At 46.8% G+C, this 27,674-nt stretch overlaps 2 protein-coding genes across 10 annotated transcripts in view; one reads left to right on the top strand and one right to left on the bottom strand.

Moving 5' to 3' along the window:
* MYH10 (myosin heavy chain 10) overlaps nucleotides 1–11,540 on the top strand; it is a 104,197-nt gene extending 92,657 nt beyond the window's left edge. For both annotated transcript variants that reach the window (XM_075519082.1, XM_075519081.1), the window contains 12 exons: nucleotides 74–226; nucleotides 568–816; nucleotides 1,366–1,578; nucleotides 2,081–2,293; nucleotides 3,593–3,754; nucleotides 5,248–5,376; nucleotides 6,636–6,724; nucleotides 6,975–7,098; nucleotides 7,206–7,414; nucleotides 8,176–8,284; nucleotides 8,675–8,847; nucleotides 9,757–11,540. In XM_075519082.1, coding sequence (XP_075375197.1) covers nucleotides 74–226; nucleotides 568–816; nucleotides 1,366–1,578; nucleotides 2,081–2,293; nucleotides 3,593–3,754; nucleotides 5,248–5,376; nucleotides 6,636–6,724; nucleotides 6,975–7,098; nucleotides 7,206–7,414; nucleotides 8,176–8,284; nucleotides 8,675–8,847; nucleotides 9,757–9,901 — 1,968 coding nt within the window. In that variant the 3' untranslated portion in view covers nucleotides 9,902–11,540. The remainder of the gene's footprint in view (nucleotides 1–73; nucleotides 227–567; nucleotides 817–1,365; nucleotides 1,579–2,080; nucleotides 2,294–3,592; nucleotides 3,755–5,247; nucleotides 5,377–6,635; nucleotides 6,725–6,974; nucleotides 7,099–7,205; nucleotides 7,415–8,175; nucleotides 8,285–8,674; nucleotides 8,848–9,756) is intronic.
* Nucleotides 11,541–14,120: 2,580 nt separating this feature from the next.
* The window catches only part of NDEL1 (nudE neurodevelopment protein 1 like 1), a 30,713-nt gene continuing 17,159 nt past the window's right edge, over nucleotides 14,121–27,674 (bottom strand). For 6 of the 8 annotated variants that reach the window (XM_075519194.1, XM_075519196.1, XM_075519199.1 and 3 more), the window contains 4 exons: nucleotides 26,980–27,071; nucleotides 24,495–24,646; nucleotides 21,225–21,259; nucleotides 20,170–20,261 (listed from right to left, as the gene is read on the bottom strand). In XM_075519194.1, the coding sequence (XP_075375309.1) occupies nucleotides 20,185–20,261; nucleotides 21,225–21,259; nucleotides 24,495–24,646; nucleotides 26,980–27,071 (356 nt within the window). In that variant the 3' untranslated portion in view covers nucleotides 20,170–20,184. Of the gene's footprint in view, nucleotides 15,892–20,169; nucleotides 20,262–21,224; nucleotides 21,260–24,494; nucleotides 24,647–26,979; nucleotides 27,072–27,674 lie in introns of those variants that run through there. The other 2 variants (XM_075519201.1, XM_075519200.1) reach the window with 2 other exon arrangements.

Here is a 27,674-nt window from a genome sequence, read left to right as displayed (position 1 = left end):
GGTGGTAGCCCAAGGGCACAGTTAACACACTATGAACCGAACTAAACTTTGAATATTACTGTCTGTGTGACAGGAGCTGCTTCAGGAAGAAACTCGCCAGAAACTCAACCTGAGCAGTAGGATTAGGCAGCTGGAAGAGGAGAAGAACAACCTACAAGAGCAGCAGGAAGAGGAAGAGGAGGCCAGAAAGAACTTAGAGAAACAGATGCTCGCCTTGCAGTCACAGGTAAGCTGTTGTAAATGGCAGGGCTTCTGTAAGGCCTACACATTCCAGGTGAGATGAATTGGTGTCCCAAACCTCTTGGAAAAATGTCATGTAATTTGCACATGTGCTAGACCAGATTTTGGAATAAAATTTCCTGTGGTCTTTCTCCATTGCAATAATGACTAGTACAACTAACTGCAATGGACAGGACTTTCTCCTACTTAGTATCGTGCTAGCTCACAATTTTTGTGTTACTTCAGCTAGCAATAACATCTATTTCTGGTTTTGTATTTTGGACCTGATGCCTTTCTTTCCTTCTCATGATGCACTAAGGAACATTGTTTTCTTTTATTAAATTTCAGTTGGCTGATGCTAAGAAAAAGGTAGATGATGACTTGGGAACCATTGAAGGCTTGGAAGAAAATAAGAAGAAATTATTGAAGGACATGGAGTCCTTAAGCCAACGCCTAGAGGAGAAGGCAATGGCTTATGACAAACTGGAAAAGACAAAGAATCGCCTGCAGCAAGAGTTGGATGACTTGATGGTAGATCTAGATCATCAGCGCCAGATTGTTTCTAACTTGGAGAAAAAGCAGAAGAAGTTTGATCAGGTAGTCTAGCTTCCTGTCATCTTGCTGCTTTCTATGATTTTTAAATGGCATCTTGTTTATATTATTGCTGCATAAATGAGCCTTGTATAAAGAAGGATCTGACTAGAGTACTGTGGTTATCGATAAATCTTTTGTGAGCAGCTTGGCCTTTGTTAACAATAACTTGTCACTTACAATTTCAGTAAGCTAAATGCCAGCTTTGAGTCTTGTTAGATCAAGTAATAAGCTCTTCATATACAAAAAGAAAACTATATTGGAACAAAAACTTAGTCTTATTGTAATCCCTCAAGATAGACTAAGAAGGGATGTGAAGACTGAAAGATGAAAATAATATAAAAATTATTTAATCTTGATTAGTAGCTTGCTTTCCTCATCTCATCCCAGAGTAGCTGTTTTCTTACTAGCACTTTGATCAAGGTTGAGAGACTAGACAGCTTCTGAAGGACAATTAAACTTAGAGCATTAACCACTTCATTGACTAAAACGCCTGAGGCAGGAAGGACCTGATTATAGAACTTATGAGATGGATTAATTATTTCTTACGTTCAGATGCTGGCAGAAGAAAAGAACATTTCTGCCAGATATGCAGAGGAAAGAGATCGTGCTGAAGCAGAAGCAAGGGAGAAGGAAACCAAAGCACTGTCCCTGGCTCGGGCTTTGGAAGAAGCCCTGGAAGCTAAGGAAGAATTTGAAAGACAGAACAAACAGTTGCGTGCAGATATGGAAGACTTAATGAGCTCTAAAGATGACGTGGGCAAAAATGTAAGTACGTTTCCACACCCTGTGTTGTTATACACTGCATAGGGAATAACACGGGAGAACTCCCTGGCTGGAGAAGTATATTTGACACAAAAATAGAACTTTTTGAAGCTGATTTATAACTCAAAATTCTGGAGGAATTAATGCTCAGAATAAGGGGGTGGTCTCTATTAACATCAGGCCTCTTCAAAAGATGTGAAGACATGGAGAGCAGAAGTTGCTGGCCAAATGACTAATGGCACCTGCACTAGATTTAAGAGCTTGCTCATGACTACTTTTTCTCTGTGACATTGCACAGCTCACCTCCCCAGTCATCTGCACAGATGCTTGTTGGGTTCTCTAATACAGACTTAGAGATGCTGCTCTACCTGTTCTGATTTGTGGTCCAACTCAGAACATCACAAAATGTAGTGTACTGAGTTCATATAATGTCTTATTTTGCTGTTCATAACTGCTGATGTTGAGATACCTGAAGGAGAGGGTCTGATTAATGTTTGTGGCTTAGGTCCATGAACTGGAGAAGTCAAAGAGAACTTTAGAGCAACAGGTTGAAGAGATGAGGACTCAGCTTGAGGAACTGGAAGATGAACTGCAGGCCACAGAAGATGCTAAGCTTCGTTTGGAGGTGAACATGCAAGCTATGAAAGCCCAGTTTGAGAGAGATCTGCAAGCTAGAGATGAACAGAATGAAGAGAAAAAGAGGATGCTGGTTAAACAAGTATGTCTATTTTACTGTACTTCATAGTGGGAAGGGTGTGATGATCTTTTGCCAAAGCTCTGTGGCTTCGGTGATAACTTCCTACCAGAAAAATATAACTCTCTGCTTAAAGATCCCATCCTATAGAAATCCCAAGCACTGATCTTTACAAACAATAGAATAGGTCGTGTTGAGGACTGTTAATGTTAGTCTGCTACTGATGGTCCTCCAGAAACACTCAACATGCAAGCAGAGGTTTGGCTATTGCTGCGTGGGTGTATTTCAAGGACAGTGGTATGTTATTTGGACTTTTAGGCCCATCCTGTTTGATATACAGGAACAAATCCATGGATGCTGAGATAGACTGAAAGGCTGTAATTAAGTGAACAGTTTCCTAAATGAAAATCATGGCAGAGATTCCAGATTTGCCAGACTTGAGAATTTTTGTAACACAAAGCAGATCAGAAGAGACTGAAGAAATGCCTTTAAAATTTCATGCTTGTAAGAGAAGATGGTTCTAAATTAATGTTAAGCTTTGAGGAAGAAACACCCAATATTTCAAGATTTATCACAAGAAAACAAAAATGTACAGTTACTGAGAATTGCCAATGTAGAGATCTCTTAGAAATAAACATGGCCTGGAGGGCTTTTGAAGTTCACTGCAATGCAAAATTGCTATTATCTTGCACTGGAGAAGAGCTCTTGACCTAGCATGAGGAGGGAGGCTTGCTTCAAAACAAAATGTATTCTTTCTTGTTGGTAACCTGTGGCATTTCTGGCTCAGTTTTATTTTTGTATAAGTTTGGCTTGGTTTGTGTTGGCTTGCTGCTTAGATACTTTTCTGTTTTGTTTTGAAAAAAAGTTGTTGGTGTATAAATGCTAGTAGCACAGCTGTTTCAAAGGGAATGGTTTAATTTTTTTCTTGAGAAAATGAGGTGATTCTACTTCTTGTTTTCGTCTTAGTGGTCCAATCAGAATTAGTGTCATCTGCCCTAGAGTGATACCTCAATGTGGATAGATGTGCTGGGCAAGAAGCTGATCACTATGTAGCTGAACAGATGAAATGGAAATGCTCTAGATGCTGAGTTATTCTTTGTTTTTCTTTTTTTTTGTCAGTTCAGAGATCTCTGCTTCCAATTTGTGGATTTGTTTTTGCCATCTGCAATGTCTTCCCATGTAGCTTGCATTCTGTAGTCACTTCCAATTGAGTAATGTTGATTCTGCTCTACAAAGGCCTTTTGGATTCATCAACCGTTTTGTTAGGATTTCGTGTTTGCTCCATTCCTGGAACTGAGCCTGTTAAATGCCTTGATTTCACAGGTGCGAGAGCTGGAGGCAGAACTGGAAGATGAGCGCAAACAGAGGGCTCTTGCTGTGGCAGCCAAGAAGAAAATGGAGATGGATCTGAAAGACCTGGAAGGTCAGATAGAAGCTGCAAACAAGGCTCGAGATGAAGCAATCAAACAGCTACGTAAGCTCCAGGTAGGCACAGCTAATCAACTGAGCTGCTTTCTCTCCTGGTGACAGTCTGTCAAGGGTGTTGCTTTTCATTAAATACATTTGTAGCTTGAAGGCAAGAGGAGTATCAGACTTGACTATGCTGACATATGTCATAGAGTATCTGGCCTGAACTTATCACCTGCTCAAAACTACTCTCATCCTCTTGTCAGTAAGGAGTTAAGATTTGTCCCCCACATACTTCTATTCAATAGTCATCTTTTTCTCTATTTCAACACTTTGCATAAGGATTTACTGAGTATTGCTTTCTAGGCTGCATTTTTAAAATTTATGGCTGTTTGTATCTTTGAATTTACTGATTTGAGTTCAGCTCTTGCTTACTGCTGCTTCCTCGAGTTGAACTTTAAGGCATTTTCAGCCAAAAACGCTCCAGAGAAAAAGGAGGAGTAAATTTTTGTTGCTTTTAAAAAGCTCCAAGATGCCCATTCTTTTTAGTTTGGCAAGAAAAACACAGTATTTGTGTCAAGGATTGATTTCCCATTCCCAGAAAAATATTCAACATTTAGTAGAGTTCAGTTTTGCCGAAGATTGATTTTTTTTTTTTTTTTTTTTTTTTTTTGGTGCCATGGCCAAAAGCTGCCAGGAGTATGAGGCCATGCCAAGACCATGTAAAGCATATGGCAAATTAAATTGCCTTTCTGCCCTGTCCACTCTATTCCTTGGCAATCCTACTTCAACTGAATGAGAGCAATTCTTGGATTGAGTCCAGGTGCTGAATGAGAAGGGAACGTAGCTTAAAGCAAGAAATGCTGTTACCTAGCAGTACCCCACTTCTCTATTCCAAGAGGACAGGACAACTAGAGAGTTCATACCTGAGTGCTGTACACTTTCATACAAGCACCTGAAATAAGTGGTCTCATGACTGGTGGTATTCTAAAGATGCAGGTACAACTTAAATGCAGTTTCTCTGACTTTATTACTCTTTTAGCTTCTCAAGTCAAACTCATGTGAATTAAGAACTCGGTCTATGTTAAGTGTCCTAAGGGAAGGAGAAGTATGTGCTTCTACATTACATGTGCAAAATGGTGAATTGTGTTATTTCTACACTGAAAAGTTTCTTACCTTGCATACTTGTAATAGGTTTTATCAGTCAATTTAAGTAAATAGATATTTTTTTTCCTCCAAGTCAATTCCAAGAACATTACGTCTCCACAAGTTTCATGATAAATGTAACTGAGCAGCTCTTCACTAGAGGGTTTGTTCCCTACAAGAAATATACTGACAAAAGAAGTGAAGTCTTATAATGGGATATTTCTGACAAGGAATGAGTGATGGAAGGATGAGAAAATGAAGTTTTACTATGAAAATAAGAACTGAAAATATATTTAAGTGGAATGAAGCCACTTTGAGAGGAAGGTCTTACCTCTTAAGGGCCAAAATGCTTCAGAGGTACTAATAAATCTTCTGGTTGTCCTAATGCGTCATGGCTATTTTTTTCCCCTGCTTTCCAACTGCAGGCTCAAATGAAAGACTACCAGCGGGAGCTGGAAGAAGCCCGTGCATCCAGAGATGAGATCTTTGCACAGTCCAAAGAGAGTGAAAAGAAGCTCAAAGGTCTTGAAGCAGAAATACTCCAGCTCCAAGAGGTGAGATTGAAATCCATGAAATTTCTTTCCCTTGCTAGAGTAAGGGGAAGACCAGAGAGTTTAAAAAAAAAAAAAAAAAAAAGTAAAAAGCAATCTAGTGAGTTGAACAGAGAAATGGGAGCCTGGAGATCTTTCTCTGCCCCCTGCCCCAGGTCATTAGTGAGCTCCTTATAGCTTTGTAGGAATCATTTCAGTAGTCTGGACTTCATTTCTTTGCCTGGGTAGCAGGAAAGCTTTACTAGGGCTTAAACAGATTTGAGGCCTCACTAAAATTTGCAGAGTGGTTCGAGAGTCTCTGAAAGGTGCAGTGCACAGTGTCATTACTAAAACTGATTATTGGAAATATATAAAAACCTAACAATCTCTCCAGTACCTCAGTGGACCATTTAAGTCTGCGGAGGTTTATCACTCTGCCGTCTTAGGTCCTCATCCCTTTCTCTTACGGGCATGCATTCCCTCCTTGTTGGCAATTCATGTAAGAGCTCTAAGTCTTGCTATGTATCACTTATCTCCTTGGTTGCCATGAGGTGAAGTGTCAGCAGAATTGCCTTGCGTGAGACTGCCTCTTTTTTGTCCTGTATTAGCTGCAGACCAAAGTTTGAAGCAATTGCTCAGCTTTGACTACATTGCTCAGATTTCACTACTGTTTGAGCCTTTACAGATAACCTATGACTTACTAGAGCTTCTCCATGTCATTCTTTTGTGGACTTCAAACTTGTCTGTCTTGCAATTGCAGTGCATTTAATTGTCCTTCTTAGCAAATGCCTGGGTGTTTCTACTACATAATACAGTTTTATAATACGAGATTCAGTGCTGTTTATTCTATTGTGCTAAAGCTTTTATTTTCTGTACTTTGCTTGCATTCATGCTATGTACTCTGTAAGAACCTAAAAAATTTACTTAATTTAGTGCCCACTTTACACTGAATGTGTTTATTAGAGCATGTGACAGAATGGTTTTCTCCTGCTGTTTAGGGCTTGAATGTTCCTGATCTTCACAGATGTTTTTTCCTTAACTTTGTGCAGCACTTCAGGGGTAGGGAGAAGTAAATCCATTGTAGTCATATGGCAGTTAAGGGGGGGAATATCAAGATGATGTGTCCTGCTAGCTTCTACAGCTGTTGCTTCTGCTTATCTATTTAAAGACCTGAGGGATATCACTTCTGGGAGATGCTGTGAAATGTTATTAGAAGGCTAAATTGTTTGCAGAAGTTTTGAGATTCCTAATGCTGTAATGAATCTTTTCCTAAACCTTCACAGGAGTTTGCTGCATCTGAAAGAGCCCGTCGTCATGCTGAGCAAGAAAGGGATGAGTTGGCTGATGAGATTGCAAACAGTGCTTCAGGAAAGTGAGTCATCAAATGTATTAATTGTGCATCTGAAGAACTTCAGGCACCAGCAGCTGTAGTTCTCCGTAGTCTGCTTGCAAATTCTGTATTGATCTGTCTTCGTGATAAAAATTCCTTGTTCTTATGAAGAGAATTGCTGACACAGTGGCTTCTCATGGCAATTTGCAACGCGTTAAAGTATCAGAAGCAAAGTAGCTGGTTGCTTTGTATCAGATCTGAATGTGTCTTAACCCAAATACTTCCTTTCTAGGTCAGCGCTGCTGGATGAGAAACGCCGTCTGGAAGCTCGTATTGCACAGTTGGAGGAAGAGCTCGAGGAAGAGCAGAGCAACATGGAGCTTCTCAATGAGCGCTTCCGAAAGACCACGCTGCAGGTGAATCCATTGTTGGCAACACTGTTGGGGCAATTTGTGTTTCAGTGTGCAGTTAAGTGGAGGCTCTGAATAGCACCAAATGATCTTCTATTCTTCTCCTCTGAAAGGTTGACACGCTTAATTCTGAGCTGGCTGGGGAGCGGAGTGCTGCCCAGAAGAGTGAAAATGCACGGCAGCAGCTGGAAAGGCAGAACAAAGAGCTGAAAGCCAAGCTGCAGGAACTGGAGGGATCTGTGAAGTCTAAGTTCAAGGCAACAATTTCTACTCTAGAAGCCAAGATTGTGCAGCTAGAAGAACAGCTTGAGCAGGAAGCCAAGTAAGGAAAAAATCTGTTTGCCTGTGTTTGCTCTGTCAGTTGAATGTCTGAAACCTCCATGCCTTAAGTGTATGTAGGGCTGAGATATGACCTTACAGCACAGGAATTAGGTTTTATTATCTAGAAACCTACTGTTTAGGGGACACACTTTAACAAGACATCTGTAAAGTAACTGGGATTGAAAGTTTCAGAATCTAGTTGCTCTGTAACTGAAACTGCTGAATTAACTCTTGAAGTTAACCAGATGAATATGTTGACTGGTAGTCCCAGGATCCACAGGATGCTGCAGAAGTTTCTTGAGACAAGATAAAACATCCCCTTGAGATACCTCGTCTCTTTGTTTAGAGGAAGGAAGTTGAACAGCTTAGGTGTGACAGCTTTAGTTAGTTGAGATGAATTCTGGGCTCTGCAGAAGTCTGCTTTCTCCAGTGAGCACCTCCTGCCTGTCCTTTCCATCTTGGTCCTCCAAATATTTTTTTTTTTTAGCAAGTTTCTCCCAGAAGGACTGAAGGTGGACTGTCTTATCACCATCTCCAATCCTTTTGTGCTTTTGGCTCTGCTCCAGTGCTAATACTTTACTATTTCAAAGCTGCATCCCAGTCAGCCTCCAGTATATTAAAACCAAGTTCTGTTGATGGTGGCAGGTATGTTAAGAGGCCTCAACTATCAGTTACACAATGAGATGAGCCTTTTGGAAAGGACAGACCTTGTGTTCCTAGCCTTCAAGTACTGGGACAAATTATGGCTTTTGATTATTCTAGGGAAAGAGCAGCTGCCAACAAATTGGTGCGTCGTACAGAGAAGAAATTGAAAGAAGTCTTCATGCAGGTGGAGGATGAGCGTCGACATGCAGACCAGTACAAGGAGCAGGTAGGTGGAGGGGCTTAGCTTTTGAGGCCTGTTTCTCAGAAAAGGCAAATAAAACCATACTTTGAGTACAAAGGGCTTGTTAAGAAGCATTTTAATGAAAATGTTTGAGGGAACCCCCGCCTTGATCACTAAACCACTAGAGTAGCTCCCAGCAGTCAAAGCCTCCCTGTGTTGGCTCTGGTGGGATGGTCCATTGTGTACCCTGGCATCCCAGACCCAGGAGCTCTGCAGCGTTTCCAGGAGTCCCACACTGGAGTCTGCAGTGAGGCTGATGGTTCATCTCCAGCCGGGGTGGTTGGGGAGGACAGTGTTAGCTAACCTCTCTGACCTCCCAGGTCGTGGGGTTGCAGCTGCCGAGTTTGATCCTGGCAACCTGGTTTTGTATTTTAGATGGAAAAGGCAAATGCCAGAATGAAGCAGCTCAAACGCCAGCTGGAGGAGGCTGAAGAGGAAGCCACACGTGCAAATGCTTCCCGACGTAAACTTCAGCGTGAGCTGGATGATGCCACAGAGGCTAACGAGGGCCTGAGCCGGGAGGTCAGCACCCTGAAAAACAGGCTAAGGTAAGTAGTGCCAGTAGCAGTGGGCAGGGGTTTATCTAAGCCCTTGTGTGCCCACAGACTGTGTCCATAATGCATCCTTGGGGAGCATCCAGCTGTGGCACTGCAGAAGCAGAGCTGCTGACATTAGGGGATGGGTCAAAGTGGAGCCTGCTGGGAACTGCTGACTGAGCCTGATGATACAAGAAAGCTGCCAGACCACAGGAATATTCTTGACAACTCGAGCCTGGACTCTTTGGAACTTACATTGGCAGGTTCCCTGGGGTTGCCAGTTCAATCCAGCCGAAGGTAAACGTGACAGAGGAGACAGCTCAGTCATGCTTTTCCAGTGGCTGGTACTGATCCCTTTTTTCCTGACCCACTCTGGTGGGAGTGTTTCAGCACTTTCCTTGAGAGCCAGTCTTTGAGATCAAGGTCTGTATTGAGTACAGATGGGAGTTAGAAAAGGTGAGGCTGGTGCAGAACAAAAACCATCTTGACAAGGGAGAGCAGCTGACCTGGTGGGCTTGTAGGAATGGCAAGAGGGGTGCAGTGCAGCGCTTAACAAATGAGCAGTTGATTTTTTTTTTTTTAGAGAACCCCCTCTGTTCAGTACTTGGTCTGCACTTTGTGCTTGTACAGAGACAATATTTTAAAGTTACTTGGGACTTGCTAAATTAAGGTGATGGTATAAACTAAGCAGGAATACCAGACTACCAGAACGTGTTTGCACACAGCGTGTTGACCCCTTCGTCAGAGAGGGTTTCAAAACACCACGTGTGAAATTTGCCCTGTGGGTGGCCTGGAGCTGAGCTGCCGCATTCCCCCCACAGTTCAGTAGGGAGGTCTTTCAGGGGCAGCCACCAGCACCAGGACTCAGGCTGTGAGCGAGCTGTAACCCATCAGCAATTGCTGTCTGCTGCTTGTTCGCAGGAGGGGGGGCCCCATCACCTTCTCCTCCAGTCGATCCGGGAGACGCCAGCTGCACATTGAAGGGGCCTCTCTGGAGCTCTCGGACGATGATGCGGAGAGCAAAGGCAGCGACGTGAATGAAGCGCAGCCAGCCCCTGCTGAGTAGAGCCCTGTCACACCACTTGCATGCAGAGACCTTTTACACAATAGTCGGCAGAAGGAGAAGGACTTTCCTGACCACCGAACTGCCTTGTGGCCGTAAATCTGCCTTACGAAATGTCGGCATGCTACAAGGTTACTTATCATAGGTCAACTATGTCTTAAGGCTCTCCAGCCTCACCATACTGTACCCTGCTTCAGATATAGGTACAACTGCTTTTTTATATATAGTAAACAAAATGGGATTGTCTCTGTTCAGTGCATCTATTTTCCAGATACTCATTGTAAAGCCATTTTATAAAGCATCATGTGAAGGATGAAACTTTTTTTTATCAATACAGAAACTTCATTCCCAGAGGGTAGGTGGTTGGGACAGACCCATTGTCATGACTATGCATGCTTTGTTGTACAGACAACATCCTTCCATTTCTTCTGTGCTCAGACGGCCCTTGGCTGTATTGAGTCTGTTGGATCATTGAAGACCAAACTGCACCTGTATCTTTCTTTTCTCCTAATTGTTGTGATCAGCACACAATCAGCGAGTGAACTGTGAAAAGGCCTTGGGAAGTGTTAGAGGGAAATGTAGGGATGAATGAGTAGTGTCCATTTTTAACCTGCAATATCATTTTGAAGTGTTCTCAGCACCTCCTTCATCAGTTAGTGTTCCTGCAGTACAGGCAAACTGAAATAGCATCACCGTTCCTCATCTGTACAGTACTTCTGCATTTGTAGAGACCTGCTATTACCATGCCCAACAGATCTGTATATATATTAAGGCTAGTATAATGTGAACACCAGTGGAAAATAAACATACAACACAGGCAAAATTAATTTATTAATTTATGGCTGAGTTAGTCTTCAGGACATGGAGCCGAGCGGCTGCACTGTGAGACGAGGCTTATGTGACAGCTTAGCAGCCAGCCTGGTGTTACTGAGGGAGCTGGGCCACTGGCCAGCCGAGAGCAGCGGGGCCGCCTGTACTGTGCAGTGTGGGGCTTGTGTGGAGCCTGTGGTTACAGGGTTCAGCAATGGATGTTGCCTGCCTACGAGTTAACATGCCAGTGGATGTGAATCCTTTTTTTTTGTTGTTGTTGTTTTTTTTTTTTTTTTTTTTTTAATTTTGAACAGTATTACAGCGAGTAGTTAGCGTTCTTTTTGTTTAAATAGCTGAAAAACTGACATTACAGAAAGTGCCTTAGACACTACAGTACTAAGACAATGTTACATATATAATTTGCCTATATAACAATGATTTAATGTATTAATTTTGACTGTGCTTCATATCATGTACCTCTCTAGTCCAAGTGGTATTATTGATATTAGTGACAATGAATCAGTGTTAACTAGGAAACTTCCTCTGCCACATGCTCAAAAAACATGGATTTCCTTTTTTGGTTAAAAGCTTTAACATCTGTCGCAAAGGTTTTGTTGTGTGTGTTTGGATATTTTTAATCGAACTGGCTGTTGACCACCAGGCATCTGACTGCAAATATCTTGTTTTCTTGTATACCCATATTTCTAGACAATGATTTTTGTAAGACAATAAATTTATTCATTATAGATGCGGCCGCCTGCTCTGTTTACTTACAGGAAGAGCTATCTCCTGAGGCTGGCATAGACCTTAATAAACGAGAATATGACTGGAAGCTGCCTTTTCCCTTCTTACTGTTTTGTTTGCTTGTTTGGTTTTTTATTTATTTATTTTATTTTATTTTGACCTAAATACAGCATAAATGGCCTGGTCAAGGCCTGAGCCTTTGCCTTTGAACTTTAATGGCAATTCATTGCTGGAGCACAAAGGGAGCTCTGAAACCTCATGCTGACCTTCAGTACTGTGGCACAGGCACAGCCTCTATTTCTGCCTTTAACAGGGTCCGGTCTTTTTTCTGAGTGGTTAAATTTCCTGTTTCGGGTGTCCTGTTGTGCAGTAGCTAGAGTAGCTCCTTCAATGCTGTGGCTGCTGCTCCTCCTGTAGTTGGGATCGTGTAGGGGATGTGGAAGGGCTTTTCCCTATCTCCATTGTGGCTTACATGCATTGGGGCAGGTGGAGAAGAGCCAGGCTCTGTGCAAGAACAGTTCAGTGTTACCTGGGGGTTTTTAACAGGGGGAAGGAGGGTTGACTGCAATGAGGGTGAGCCTGCTCTCCCTGAGGCACTGCACCCCCAGGAGGGAGCTGGTCACAGGTGGGGTGCATGGGGCAGGGATGGGGGTTTTGGTAGGAGCCTGAGCAAGTGTGTGCTGTCTGGTGTCTGTCCATGGATGGGGCAGGAGCGAGGGGCTGTAGCCCTGGCTGGTGGCTGTGAGCGGGCAGCAGGTGCTGGAGCAGCTGCCCTGTGCTTGGCTTGCCTTGCGGTGCCTCAGGAGTGCCTGGGCTGGAGCTGAGCCCAGCAGCCTGTGAGAGGCAGCACCGACCTTTGTGTCAGACAAAACGCTGCTGTGGTGCCAAAGCCGAGGGTGCTGCAGGGGACAGAGCTGGGAGCAGGCACAGGCTGTGGCGAGGGCCCCTGGGGCTGCCACAGCCCTGTCAGCCCAGCAGGCATGTGGGGAGGGAAGGAACACCCTGGGGAAGGGCCCAAGCCCCGCTTGTTCTGCAGAGGAAGTGCCTTTCAGCTACTCCGAGGAGGCAAAAAGCCCCGGAGGCTGCAGCTGGAGGCCTCTAACACTTCCCCAGGCTCTTCCTTAAAGCAACTGGGAACTACCAACCTGTCAGCCTCACCTCTGTGCCTGGGAAGATCATGGAACAGATCCTCCTAGAAGCTATGCTAAGGCACATGGAGGACAGGGTGGTGATTCAAGACAGCCCCTGTGGCTTCACCAAGGGCAAGTCCTGCCTCACCAACCTGGTGGCCTTCTATGAGGGAGTGACTACATCAGTGACATCCATAGCTCTTCCCTTGTCCATCTATCTGGACTTCTGTAAGGCCTTTGACACGGTCCCCCACGACATCCTCCTCTCTAAATTGGAGAGATAGGGATTTGATGGGTGGACTGTTCAGTGGATAAGGAATTGGTCAGATGGTCACAGCCAGAGGGTGGTGGTTAACGGCTCAATGTCCAGATGGAGACTGGTGACAAGTGGTGTCCCTCAGGGGTCCGTACTGGGACCAGTGCTGTTCAATATTTTCATCAATGACATTGACAGCGAGATCAAGTGCACCACCCTCAGCAAGTTTGCAGATGACACCAAGCTGAGAGGTGCAGTGACATGCCAGAAGGACGGGATGTCATCCAGAGGGACCTGGACAAGCTGGAGAAGTGGGCCTGTGTGAACCTCATGAGGTTCAACACGGCCAAGTGCAGGGTCCTACACCTGGGTCGGGGCAATCCTCAGTTTCAATACAGGCTGGGGGATGATGTGATCGAGAGCAGCCCTGCGGAAAAGGACTTGGGGGTACTGATGGATGAAAAGCTGGACATGAGCCAACAATGTGCGCTCACAGCCCAGAAGGCCAACCGTATCCTGGGCTGCATCCAAAGAAGCGTGGCCAGCAGGTCGAGGGAGGGGATTCTGCCCCTCTACTCTGCTCTGGTGAGACCTCACCTGGAGTACTGCGTCCAGCTCTGGAGCCCTCAGCACAAGAAGGACATGGAGCTGTTGGAGCGGGTCCAGAGGAGGGCCACAAAAATGATCCGAGGGCTGGAGCAGCTCTCCTACGAGGACAGGCTGAGAGAGTTGGGGCTGTTCAGCCTGGAGAAGGCTGGGGGGAGACCTTATTGTATGTAAAGGGGGCTTATAAGAAACATGGAGAGAGACTTTTTAGCAGGGTCTGTTGCAATAGGACAAGGGGCAACAGTTTTAAACTGAAAGGTAGATTTAGCCTAGATATAAGGAAGACATTTTTTATGATGAGGATGGTGAAACACTGGCACAGGCTGCTCAGAGAGGTGGTAGATGCCCCATCCCTGGGAACATTCAAGGTCAGGTTGGACAGGGCTGTGAGCAACCTGCTCCTGGCAGGGGGTTTGGACTAGGTGACCTGTAAAGGTTCCATTCTATGATTCTTTGATTCTGTGAAATCTTGAAACCCAGGTCTCAGCCACACCCCCACAACTTTCCGTGCCAGGAGCAGAGGCTAGAGCTGAGGAAAGGTGTTTGCTCAGCCCCCGTTCCCACAGTGCCTGTTCCCCTCTGTGCACAAACTGAAATACAAACAAATGCTCCAAGGAAAGGGGAGCACCACTGAACCCTCCCTAAGGCTTGGCCGAAAATACTACATGACAAAATACAGCCACTGCCACAGTTTCTGCAAAATCCACTGATTCCACATTAAAAGAACTTTATTTTTGGAAGATTACTCTCATTTGTTTGTGTTTTTTAAACCACATCATGATCTGTGTCACCACAGTGGTATGGTACACTGTCCTATTGAAACATGCCATATAGATTTTGAATAAATAAAGCTACAAAGCCCAAGTTATATACAAAGATCTTAGGCAAAGATATTATGTTTACAAACCTATGTACAATAAAACAAATGTAAACAGTCAAATGCAGCAGAGGATGCACAGGAAAGGAGGACCATACAAACCCTAACGGCAAGGGGGGACTTCCCCTCTCCCTTCTGCTGGGGCCAATGGTTTTTCTCAGCGCTTGTAAATAAACCAACTTGGAGCTGCAGAGCCAACTGAACATGATGGACCAGACCGGGAACGAAGATTTCTAAACCCACAGATCAAACCCCGGCTGGGTTTGCTGGTTCATTTTAAAAATCCACCGACTCTGAGGCACATAGACAGAGAAATCGCACAAATACGTTGCTTGAAAGACCCACAAGGTACACAGTCGCCCAAAACTGTCACAGAAGCCCATAGGTGACGCTGTAAAATCCAGTCATATATTACACAGATCAGAACATGGTTGTGATGGTTATGGGGTCCTGGGAGCGGGGGTTCATGGGCAGTGTGGCCAGTTGGATTAGTGGCTTCCTAACGCTCTCGCAGAGTCCCTGTTGTGGAGTCGCATAGAAGTTTGATGAAGGCAGGGTACAACAGGGCCGGGAAGCTGTGCTTCCAGCACACGGGCACTGTGAGCACGCTACAGCGGCTAAACACGTTACTGCCCTGCAGCTGCGTGGGTGTAGAAGCGCCAAGACAGAACGCTTCACCAACGCTCAGCCCTGCCAGCTCACACTAAGGCATTTGATGTTGCGACTGTGACAGTCACCCCCAGCGCGCTGCCACCCAGCACCTCCATCCCTCCCTCCCTGCCCCTGCTCGGCCCTGGCCCTCGAGGAGCCCGGCGCTGGTGTGCACAGCCGCCTCTGCCAGCTGGAGGCAGGGCTGCCAGGTACGCTCATCCTCCCCTGCCTGCTCCAACATAAGGCAGGAGGCAGACAGGTACCAGCAGCGACAGCCATGCACCTGCCCAGCAGTAATTCGTTAAGCTGCAGTAACTCGGTCACATACCTGGACCTGATTCCCAGGTGCAAATGTCCAGCCTTACCCAGGGCCCCTTTCAAGAGATCAGAGCTGTACCGGGAGGACAGCAGCTCCACGTCCTAAGTGGCAGGATGCTGGAGCAGGCAGGCAGGGAGAAGGGGAGCCTTTAAGAGGAGCAGCCAATGTTTGTGTCATGCCAAACCTAAGTTAGAGAAGAGATAAAGCGAGGGGCCACGGACTGCCTGGCCGAGGTTTGGCGAGCAAGACTCCTGCATCCCCTGAAACAGAGCACCGCATGTCTCAGCTTGTGCGGCACAGGGCGTGGGGCCAAGTCAGAGAACGTCCGCTACAGCAACAGGAGAAAAAAACTGTATTAACATGACATGAAGGGCTGTGAGCACAGGGTCTCCTCTGGCAGCATGGTGCAGGTCGTGTTCCAGCAGGGCGGGAATGGGGAGGAATCGGGAGCAGTTCTTCTCTTGGTGGGCTGAGAAAAGCATCTGCAAGTCCGAACACGACCTCCCGCAGGCTCATACGCTCAGGGGGAGCATGCCAGGCGCTGAGGATGGTCGGGATGCTCCCAGTCCGGGAGGACCTTGATCAAAGCCGTTTACTGCCCTGAGAAGCAACAAGAGACAGGCTGTTAAGTGATGGGCAGCCCCAGGAGATGGCACCGCTCACCTCTCCCCACCACCAGCAGCTGGAAGATAGACCCCTCTCCTCCCTCCTCACTGCATCCATCACCCTGACTGTACAATGGCTGCTCGGTGGGTGCGGAAGCAGGGCCAACATATGACCACAACAGGGCTCCCACCTCTGGCTTCGAGGATCGATGCTCACCTGCAGCCAGGGACATGTGCAGGTGGGTGCTCAACCCATTGCCTGGAGCAGGCACATGCTGGCCAAGGTGACCAGCCCAGGAGGACAAGGGGCTCCTGCGCAGACCCTGAGCCCGCTGGGGCTACACGATTGGGCCTGTGCAGCTGAAGGCGCCGGGCACAGCAGCGCTGCAGGCTTAGTCCCCACAATCAGCTCCCCTTCCCTCTTAATCGCTGCCTGTTCGCCCAGGAGCGGCCATCTGCGGACACCTGTGAGCAATGGCAGCCCCCAGGGCTGTGCAGGCAGCACCGCGCTGCGGCATCGTCACACAGGGGTGTGCAGCAGGGCTGGGGCCGACTCCACCTGTGTCCCCAGGTCCTTCACCGGTGGCTACACCGTGTGGCTACACTACAGCTCTGCCCAGTAATGGGGATGGACACACACACAGACGCACGCCAGTGGCGCAAGGGCTCTGCGAGAGCAGGCAGGCACATGTTAAAGCACAGCAGAGTTGCCTCTCACTACACTACTCTCGGCTGGGGTGCAGCGGGGGCTCTGGGTCCCTCCACATCCCCAGGATCCATGGGTTCCCCCCTTCCCCAGGCTGCTGGGAGACATGAAGGTGTGCAGAACCTGGCTTCCTGGTAGGCTGGGAGAGGAGCATGTGGGTTTGACAGCTTTTCCATCTCTACTCTGTTATGGCTTTGACAGATCTTCTGTAATTAGGCTCAACACACAGCATCTGCCCAGGCTCACCATCTGCTGATCACCACCACCACAGCCTTGACAACCAGAAGCGATTACGCCCCTGTATCAGGACAGCATGTCCACCCCCACCATTGTCCCAGAACCAGCACCCTGCCCTCATGGTTGGGTTTATAATATTGAAGGTGGGAGGGGAGAACTCCCACACCCATGCAAGGCAGGACAGGTTCCCGCCTCTGCGTCCGCCTGCTCCCAAGGAGTGCCTCTGCAGCACTTCACGAGCTCTGCCTGAACCACCGGCACCCCAGAAGATGCCATTCAGGTCTGTCCTGGCAGAGCTACGTTTGTGAAAAAGGACATTTCAGGAGACAGCCTTCGCTGCTTAGATCAGTGAGCTGTGGTGAGAAAAGCATCTGCAAGTCCGAACACGACCTCCCGCAGGCTCAGCAGAAGAAAGAAGAAAAAGCAAGAAGAAAAAGAAGTGTGAGAGCTCTACTGATGAGGAAAAAGCCAACCTGGGAGTGGGCGGCTCTGGGGTCCCAGGCTGCACGCAGTGCAAGTGCTCAGAGGAGCATGTCCCACTCGCTGCCATCACTGCCTAAGGGACCAACATGCCAGCAGCTCACACGCAGATGGCTCACGACGGCATCCCCAGGACAGATCAGTGCAGTTTCCACGCTCCCTTTCGCACAGTGCACGGTTCCTGCACGGCTTATATTCACTGGTGACCTTGCACCTCCTGGACCAGGGATGCAAAAACCCTGCCAGCAAACCCAGAAGGCTGCTACTGTTGCACCGGGCAGTTATAAAATCCTTCTAGAAGAGCAGATGAAGAGCTAAAATCTCAACACTTGCTAGCAAGGGCAGATTCCCATGGTAACACAGCTCACTGCCGTAGGGAGCCGGGCTGTTTCCTTTCCCCATTTTGCTGTTAAACATCTACACTAGCACAGCCTGGGTCAGAGCACAGAGAAACCACCTTTCCCACCTCCTCCCCATTATCTGGAAACTTCAACTCCCATTTGAGTGTTGCTTCGATACATTTCAAAAGGCAAGTGCCTCCCTGGCTGCATGCAATAAAAAGCTGCTGGAAGAGGCTTAGAGGCAGATGTATTTCACTATTTGCATTTGGATGAAGGGGCATGAAGCCAACCTGATCCCAACATGACTCTGCAAATTAGTTATCAGCTAGAAAGCACCTCTGCCAAGTAGGACAGGGGGTAAAAAAAAAAAAAAAAAAAAAAGACTAAACAGGATTAAAACATGGTCATTTGCTCCCTTTTGAAAGGGTTAGAGAAAAGTGACATTCAGCATCAGCAGCCTGGAAGTGCTCGTGTTTGATGAGTCACATTCAAGCCAAGCTATGGATTTGTCATTTCCTGCACTAATTTCAGAGCTGTTCTTTGCGACTGACGGACACTGTGGGACGGCACCCAGCCCCTGCCACATGCAGGATGCGGCCTGGCCAATGCCAGCACCCTGGGCAGGCCAGCCACGTCTGCAGCTCGGCTGAACGAGCACTGATCTCCAGAAGGACCTCCTGGCCGTGCTGCCTCCAGTGCAGCACAGCAGGACAGGCAGGCTGGGGAGGACAACTGATCCCTTTCAAGCCCATAGCAAGTGCCATCGCTCCCCGTGCAGCCTGTCCTTGCAACCCAGCGATCCTCCGCAGCACTGCGTGAGGCCGGGCAGAAGGGGCCATGTCCCCGCAGTACTCAAACCTTGGCACATTACTCCCCTCTGCACCGAGCCAGCTGCATTCCCCACCACCAGGCACCTCCATGCTGCCGCCTATCTGCCTCCCTGCCATGATGTTTTTGAATCAAAACCCAACGTGTGGCATTAGCACATCGCACTACACCAGGGACAGGCCAAGCAGTACAAACTTCACAAATATTGCTATTGCTGGGGCACCAAGTGCTCCCAAACTGGGTTTCCAGCACCCAAGCTCTGCCTGTGGGGAGAACGCCTCCCTGCAGCCATCACCATCCGACTGACCTGCCCCTGCAGGCAGTTTCTCCTTTTAAATGAAGCGAAACATGTCTAACCCTCCTCAGCTCCTGCTCAGAGGCATGTTTAGCAGCTTGGGATCCCTTTTCTATCTCCCAGAGGTACACAAACAAGGCCAGAAGCCACAAAGCCATCAGATTCTCAGCACAGATGCCACACAGACATGACAGGACTCTGCCTAAATCACCTGTGTCACAAATAATCCAGTGATGCCCAAAACAAGAAGGGAGACCAAGCTCCATCGCAGAGCCAGGGCAGCAAGAGGATGAGTGCTATAAGCATTAGGTGTTACAAGTGTTAACCAGCACAAGATGTGGAGTGCTCACAGCACTACGATGCACAAGGGAAACATGAGAAGGCTTTCTGCTGAAGATGGAAAAGATAGAAACCCCGTTTAGAAGCCTTGACGTTTCCCCATTGTTTGCCAATTAAAAAAAAAAAAAAAAAGAGAGCAGGAAGGCAGTGCAGAGTGCTTGTTTATGGCAGCTTCTCCCAGGATCAGCTCCTGGAGTCAGTTACCTCCATCATTCATTGCATCCTGCTGGCCCAAACTTGCCCTTGGTGCAGAAATAAAGATAAAGCAGAGGCTCTGATTTGCTGAAAGCCAGTTCAGTAAGTGGGGCACAGGAAAAGGCTTCAACTAGTAGCAGCAACTGGGGGGATACTGAAAGCTGGCATTACGGCTGAGCTTACTGAGGTCTTACCCAGCCATGGATTTCTGTTGGTAACATGAAAATGCACAAAAAAAGGGAAAGAAATCAGCATTATTGCAGTTAGAAACTGGAGTTAAAGGAAAATAAAATACGTTAAACAGAGCACCTGTAAAAAATAAGAGAATAAGATGTGCTGGATGACTCCTGCCTAACTTCCCAGAAGTGAGCTGGGAAGAGAAGTCCTTGTGCTCGGTCTCCACGGTCTCAGACAGCGCCGGGAGAAGCACACACATCGCTCCAGCCTTCGGCCGCTCTGCCCAGGCCTGGCACACATGCAGGGCTGCTGCATGGAGCTGACACTGCCCAATGGCCAGGAAACCTGCTTGCAGCGATTAATCCCAGCCAGATTACTCGCCTCCTGCTTCTGCCTCATTTCCCCATCCCTCAGACCCAACCCAACACACTGTGGGGCCTGTGCTGTGCCCTTGCTCTGGGCTTCCTGAGAAACTGGGCTGCGGGGTGCTTCAAAGGAAGCCAAAAGCATCAGTCCCTGCTGGAAACATTCCCTGCAGTGATTTCTGATGGATGTTTTTGACTGCCTGTCCCTACAGTGGCGTGGACTTAGTGCCCATTTCCTACCGCTCTCTCTGCCTTGTGATTGCTAAAGAAAGATTTTTTTTTACTCATTAATCTTTATCTCAAGCTGTATTTTGTACTTAGCACTTTATCTCCAAGACTCCCTCAACTCTACATATCCAAAAAAACTCAGCAGAAGATTCTCCTGTAGCTGAATAGCCCAGCCTGAGGAGTAAATGGATGTGGTCAAAGCATACTTGGAGACCGGCCCCACAAAAAGCAAGAGGAAAAGCAAGTTTTCAGGCAGGTCAGTGCTTTAAAACAGGCCACTTACTCTCCCAAGCAGCAATAACAGCACAAGGAGGTAGAGGAACACCCAGTGTGGAGATGTGAGGAGGAGAATGGGGACAAGGCTGTGGCAGATTAGGCTAGTAGGGACCTGCGCCTTTTGACACTGCAGAGAACTCTCCACGCTCCCTCGAGAGGCAGAGAGATAAGTGAGACCCTTAGTCGCTGTAGGCCGTGCCTGCACCGAGCCCCTGTGCTGCAGGATCCCCTCCCGCAGAGCCCACAACCCAGGTACCTGCACAGCCTTGCTGGCACAACTGTGCCACTCCAGCTGCTTCCAGTGGCACGGCTGTGCCAGGCAGGGACCTGAGCAGGAGCACCGCTGCCTCTAGCCATGTGCTTCACACCATACTGTCCTCTCCCCCTGCTCTGTAACCTTGGCCAGCTCCCGGCACATCTGTGCCTTTGTTCGCTTTCCCATTAGCCAGAACCACGGCAACTGAGCATCAGCAAGCCAATAGCCAACAAAACGTTGAATGAAGAATGTGACCAAAGGGCAAACTAACTTTCAGAATTAACTAAATTAGCAGCAGCGATACTTCCTCCTGAATCAGTCACATCAGAGATACAATCAGAAACATGCATGTATTTGAAGAAATATTAATTAGATCAAGAAAGCAAGCAGCACTCAATCATATGGTTGCAACAGGTCACAGCACCAGTGAAGTTTATCTAAAGTAAGGAGAAAGAGAGAGATTATAGCCTCAGGCTTTGATCATGGACTATTAGTTTGTAATGCTAAGAGAACTACCTCATGCAGTTAGCATAACCACCAACTCTGCACCTCCAAGCACCAAGTTAAAATGCATGCAGCTTATCATTGCAAATGAATTCATTTACCCATGACCAAGGTGGGGAATATGACCTTTTCACGCCTAGTGGAGAAAAATTGAAACAGGTTATGCACGCAATAAAGACATTCCTGGGCATAACCATGGATGCAAGAAATGGGGCAAAGCAAAGGTGTTAAACTAAACCTCACCAGACCTCTCCTCTTTGACCTCTGCATAATGAGACTCTGCTATGCACGGGCAGGCGAGGGGTCCTATTTCAGCGACAACCAGCACTCCCACCACGCTCCACTGCTGCACGCGCATGACCCAGATAGAAGCCTAGAGCATTGCAAAGCACATTACAGGACATGGGATTACTCACCTGAATCTGAGTTCCCCTGGAAAAGAGGGAACTGCGGGTAACTTTTTTATAAGGTGAACTAGGGAACAGAAAGAAGACCCTGATTTCACAGCATGATGTATTACAATCAGGGTTGTGGACAACAGTGTCCACTGTGTACATATACCTCCATGCTTCACAGGACTGCCAGAAGTGGGCAAGCAGAGGCACTTCTCACATTCAAACTTTAGCTTGTTTTATTAAAACAAAGCCCAACAGATTCACAAAAATAACCTAAGAATAAACATCAACTACAAGGACTTTGACATTCAAGAAAGCAGGAAGGGGAACCAGGGAGCAGTGAAAAAGGAGTTAATGCCCCAAGGAACAAACACCCAATGACAGCTCACAACCTGCCTCAGCTCTGCTGTTCAAGTGCCAGGCCTCTGTGGAGCCCATCAAGGTCAGAGCCATTTTGTTCCTCAACTGGATCGAAGTTAATAACCAATTAAGAACAATTACAACAGCAAAAAGTGAGTATCTATCTGAGAACATCCTCAGGTGCTGTTCTGCCATGCCCTGGCATCTAGACAGAAACATCATGTTCCTGAAGGAACAAGTCTGCAGGAAACTAATCTTACACCAAACTTTGTTGAGCTTTAAAAAAACCCAAAAAACAAAAACCCAAAAAACCCTAAGTAGTTAAGTCCTGACTCTTCCAATTCTCCAGCAAAGCTTCAGTGCAAGCCCAGCTGTCCTCAGGCTTCCCCTAAAGCGATGCTCAGGTAATTTCCCCTGCTCCCCTATGCCAGCTCCTGCCTATCACTGTCTTCAGCCGCCTGCTCAGCTCCACTCAAAGAGCAGGTGTTTGATGGGAGATGGAGACTCGTCAAACATTTTAACCAACAAAATGGCAGAGGAAGGAAAGTAAATGGAACTGTAATGATGTGGCTGAGCTACCTCTGTCCCAATCCCACCACCCAACAACCAGCTGTTCTTTAGGCAATGGCTGCAGATTGGATCTGATCTATGATCACATGTGGCTGTTTCAGTCTTAGGGGCAGGGAGGCGAGTACAGGGGCTGAAGAGAGAGGAGGAGAGGGGAGAAGAAAGGGCATGCCTTAACTCAGTCCCTCATGCCCAGCCACCACAGCCTGCTCTGGATCCAATGCCTGCCAGCACAGCTGGGGGCTTGGCTGCTGCTGCAACATGCAGGCACAATGGGGCTGACCTCATTTAGGTAACATCTTGGTTTAGCTTACATGTGCAGACAAAATTATACAGGTTTTACATAGCAACCGTGGAGATGTGTACACAGCACAGACACTGCCATCACCCAGAGCGTGCAGAGACCTTGACAGGGGCAGGAAGATGGAGTGACAGCCAATGTAAGGGGAGAAGTGAGCAGCATTTGGAGTGCAGAGGAGAGGGACAGGACAGCAGGGATCTCTAACAACTTGCAGATAAGCACATCAGTCATTTCCACCCCCTTATCTAGCCCACTAACATCCTCCAACTCTGCTGCAGAAGTTATCTATCAGGAGGCTGGGTTTCTAAGCCTTTTTCAGCTACAACCTGCTCCTAACTCCAGGCAGCCAGCCCAGATAACGAGCGTGATGACAATCTGGATAATTAAAAGTGACCCCCACCCCACATAGCAATCAGCTTATTCGTCACACCACAACTCAATATAGCCATGCTGCCTCCTAAGAACAGCTATAATCTCTCCCTAGCAACTACCCTGACAGCTTGCAACTGAAATGCAGCCTGTGCACTGCAAGTGTGAGCACTGCTGTGGTGATGCATGGACCCCTGTCAGCCTTGCAGTATGCAGACAACCCACAAGTCTGTCCGATTTGCACATGACACTGACTTTATTAAGTCTCTGAACTCTTCCTTTCCAAAAGCAGCGAACAACAGTGGCTCTAAAAACTCTGAATGCTAGTTCCTAAGATGCAGCTTGCCCTGCTACCCACATAGCAACACGATTCAGCTCAAATGAGGATGATTGTAGGAAGCTCAGCTTGTCTGCTCTGTATATGGCACTTTAGGTTGGTAACAGCTCATTTAATTCTCTAAAATAAATTCTGGATCGAGAATGTGCTGAATATTAGCATTAAATTGCACTGTCTTGAGGTTTAGCATGGAAGACGACTACAGTGCAGGGAGCATGGAGGGTGTTTTGCCCAGTGACACCAAGCAAAGCTTGCAATACCACCGTGCTAACACTGGAGGAGCACTGTGCTTTTCGCCCCACTCCTCGTACAACCACCGGGCCCTGCGCTATTAGGGACTGTGGGAAAATCCTCCTGCTGAACCACTTCCCAGTATCTGAGAGGAAGGTCTAACCACGGGCGAGTCACAGGAGACACATGGGGTAGTTCTTCCTGTGAAAGCAGTTTCTGGCTTCAGGGCTGACGCACAGCACAGCCAGCATGGAAGCAGTTGCCCCCTCAATCAGCCAGAATTACACTGTTAATGAGGTTTTCTTTTCCCCTAATAGAGGGGGAAATAGATCAAACAGGGCACCACCCTTCAAGTGAGCGCTTGCTGCTGGCACTCAGCTGTTCTTACTAAGGGCATCTCCAGATTTGCGGTTAATGTACTTCCCCATGCACAAGCGCACCAGTAGCTACGGCAACTCCACCACTACTTACTTGAAACCCTTTCAAAAGGGCACGTTCACTTCACTAGTGGGTTTGCTGCCTGGGGTGTTTTTTATTACCTGAGATGCAGCTGCCAAGAGATTAGGCAGCAGAGGGACACAACAGGCACTGACATCCTACCAGCTAAGAGACAATCACACCTGCTTTTCTCTTTGCTTTATAGAAATCAGCACTGTCACCTTCCCTGTCCCCTTGAGACTTTGGCTCCACAAATTATTTGTCCTATAGGATGAAAGCAGTGGTGGGCTAAAAACAAGACAAGAAAAACTTCTGCTTCAAGTAGCATCCTGAAACACACTCCCCTTTAGTGCAAAAATACATCCCAACTTACCCTTTGTCAAAGAAAGAAGTATGCCCTGGGTGAGGGTACTTTGTGCCATTGCTGTTCATCATGCTGCTGTTAACATTCCCTGAAATGTAGGATTTCCGTGATGCCTGGTCCTTTGCAAAATTTCTGCAAGCAGCTAATTTGGATTCTAAGGCCTGTGAAAGGGAAGAAAAAATCATGTCAAGAAAGTAATATAATTATGAGAAAGTATTTTGCTGCTTGAGTTCAGGCTTCATCATGACCCCAAGATCACCATGATCAGGACTTCAGTGTGATCACCTTTGGCAAAAACTGAACTAAATGGGAACAAAGCTGTCATTTTCTCTGTCACCCAGCCACAGAGGAAACCCACACAATGAGATGCTGATGCAGACTGCCAGGCACGACTCTGTTCCATTAGGGCTCAGATTTTAGAACATATCCACTATTAATTACCTAAAAAAAGGAAGCCACTTCTTAGCAGAAGTTACCAAAACCTCTTGTTTCAGCAGCTGGAGTGGGGCTGCCATAAGCTAATCAGAGGACTAAGAGAGAGCCTAAAGAAGAATCCTCAAGTTTTGGGAGGGACTGTGTATTTGGAAAGCTGGATTTTTCCCCAGGACAATGCTTTCTAGCATTTCTTTCTTAATCTCGGCCTGCAAAACATCGCCAGTTTCTTAAGCCCCACCGATATGCTTCAGAACAAGAGGTGCTACAGCCACAGCATCAGAAGGAGGAACCAAAGGCAGCAGCTAAGCCCATCTCCATGGTCTGTACCTCATGTCTACTATTTCCAAGCAAGCCTGGCGAGATCTTTTTCCCCTATACAAGGTGACAGTCTCTGCCTCATCCACTGACTCCTGGCAGGAGGGAGACCAAAATCCTGATTCTGTCCTTCACTTCAAAACATCACGTGCCCTTACTGCCATCTATCACAAACTGAGGCTTAACTTGATGACTATCCATCTGGTCCAGCAGCAAATCTGTTATATTCACCCTGTGCGTGGGGGCATTCACACACTTGCAGATGTATGCATTGGAGACAAAAACTCATCTCCCCAAACATGGGGTTTTGTCCTGTTCCACATAGAAAAATATTCCATTAATGAGGTACTGACATAGTATCAGAAGTAACTGAACACTATACACTCTTCTTCTAGAAACCCATGTAAGCTTCCTTAGTGACTATACAGGAAGATACAGATATTGACCTATCTCTTGGTCTCAAAGCACCTATCAGCTGGAAATAGCCAGTGTGATCTGTGCCAAGTGACTCCCTGTCTCAGCTGCAAGCAAGAAATCCGAGGGAAACCTTATTGCAGAAAAAGGGAGTCTAAGGCTTGGGATGAGGCATCCTATGAGTAGCCAAACCCAAAGAAATCCTGAACATCCTATAATTGTTACTAAACAAATGCGTGAGCTGGAATTTTGTCTCCATGGCAGAGCGTGTGTCTAAGAGCAGGCTGGGAAAGAAGCATGCTTATTTGGCATTTCCTGTCCTTGCAGAGTAATCACACAGGATTGTGATTAAGCTCCCTAAATCCCCTGCAGACTCTTACTCACAATGATCCCATTTTAAACATGTCACTCCAGAACTCCAAGTAGTCCTGCTGCCCTTTCAAACCAACTACGAGCTCACTGGCTCCAAATGCAAGCAACAAGGTAATTTTTAATTTCAAACTTTGCTAAAACAACTGTCTCTACTGCAGCTATTGCTGTTCTCAGTGTTAACCACAAGAGACAGAGGAAAGCCAGCACCGGAGGGTAGACACCGAGGCTATCCATGCTTCCACTCAAAACACTAACCACTGAGGCATGTCAACAAGCTTCTCATAAATCAAAAGTCATGTCTTCATTCAACTGGAAAGCCTGGCACCCTAAACAACACTGTAACAGATGTTTAAACCACTTCTTCCCCACTTATAGTGGTAATCCCCTTAAGGGCTCACGCATTTCACTTCGTCATCAACTACAGATGGGAACATTTGGCTTTCTCCCGATTTATTTTCTCACTTTCTCATCAAAGGTTTCTAGATTTTTTTTCCATTTTCAGCACCTGTTGCAGATCTCCCCAGGCACATGAGGAGACACTGGCAGCATGATCTCAGCTCCCCTCCCATGACATACAGTAACGGTGCAGCAGGCACCCAAAGTCTGAGGTCCAGCTCTGCATCTTGGTCTCATTACAGAGGAAGCTGCAGGCTCCATTTAAAGTAAGAACAAGTAGCTGATGGTGTCTAACTCCATATACCAAAGTGCTTGAAAAACTTTTTACTTCAAATATGAATTTTGTCACCCAAAATTGGCATCAGAACCTTAGTAACATGCTTTACAAATCAAGATAATTAGAAAACCCCCACATTATCGCATACTAAACACTGAACGTGGATGATTTGGAAACTACAGCATGTATTCAGCATGGGCCAAGGCCTTGTTGTAATTGCGCACAAGGATGAAAGCTCAGTGACAGCAGCACAGAGCTAGGAATACTTCAGTTCAGAGCACTCACCCCCACTTTCCGTAACAGATCTCCCACAATGTTGAGTGCAGATATTCTAGCTGAAGGAGTAAGGGGGCTGGTACCAAATCCATTTGGTATAGCTGCAAACACAGACACATTTTATTAAATGCTCCACTCCTCCATAGTTGGTTGGTTTTTTTTTTTAATTTAAATAAATCAACTTCTACACAAAAAGGTAAACCTAAAAATCCTACTGCAGACTCGTCATACAATTACTCCACAATAACACAGACTACATGATCACTATCCATGGAAAAACAAAAAAGCTTAATACCTGTCCACTGCCCTCTTTCCCATTAGACCTACACGCAGAGTTCATGCACTCTCCATCTGCAAGGCTACTGCCCACAATCCATCTAATCCAGCCAGAGCTTCATCTGGAATCTACTCTTTCTAATTTGAAAAATCATGTATTAATCCTTGTGATTGTCCAGAACCTTCCAGATGGGGAAGGGGACTGAACTAACATCCTGCTGCCTCACAGAGAAAACAGGACCCCGAAAAGTACGTGTGGTAACAGAGACTCTAGACTGTCAGAATTACTCACCACCGTTTAGCCACTACTGCTACTCCACATTTAGGCAGAAATATCAGTCTCTGCACTTCCCTGCAATCCCAAACATCTTCAGTGCTCTACTGAAGGCATCTACTGCAGAGTGCAAACCCCTACCCCCCCCCAAAAG

Source organism: Mycteria americana, chromosome 16, assembly GCF_035582795.1.
Source record: "Mycteria americana isolate JAX WOST 10 ecotype Jacksonville Zoo and Gardens chromosome 16, USCA_MyAme_1.0, whole genome shotgun sequence".
NCBI lineage: Eukaryota > Metazoa > Chordata > Aves > Ciconiiformes > Ciconiidae > Mycteria > Mycteria americana.
This window is presented reverse-complemented; position numbering and strand designations above follow the sequence as displayed.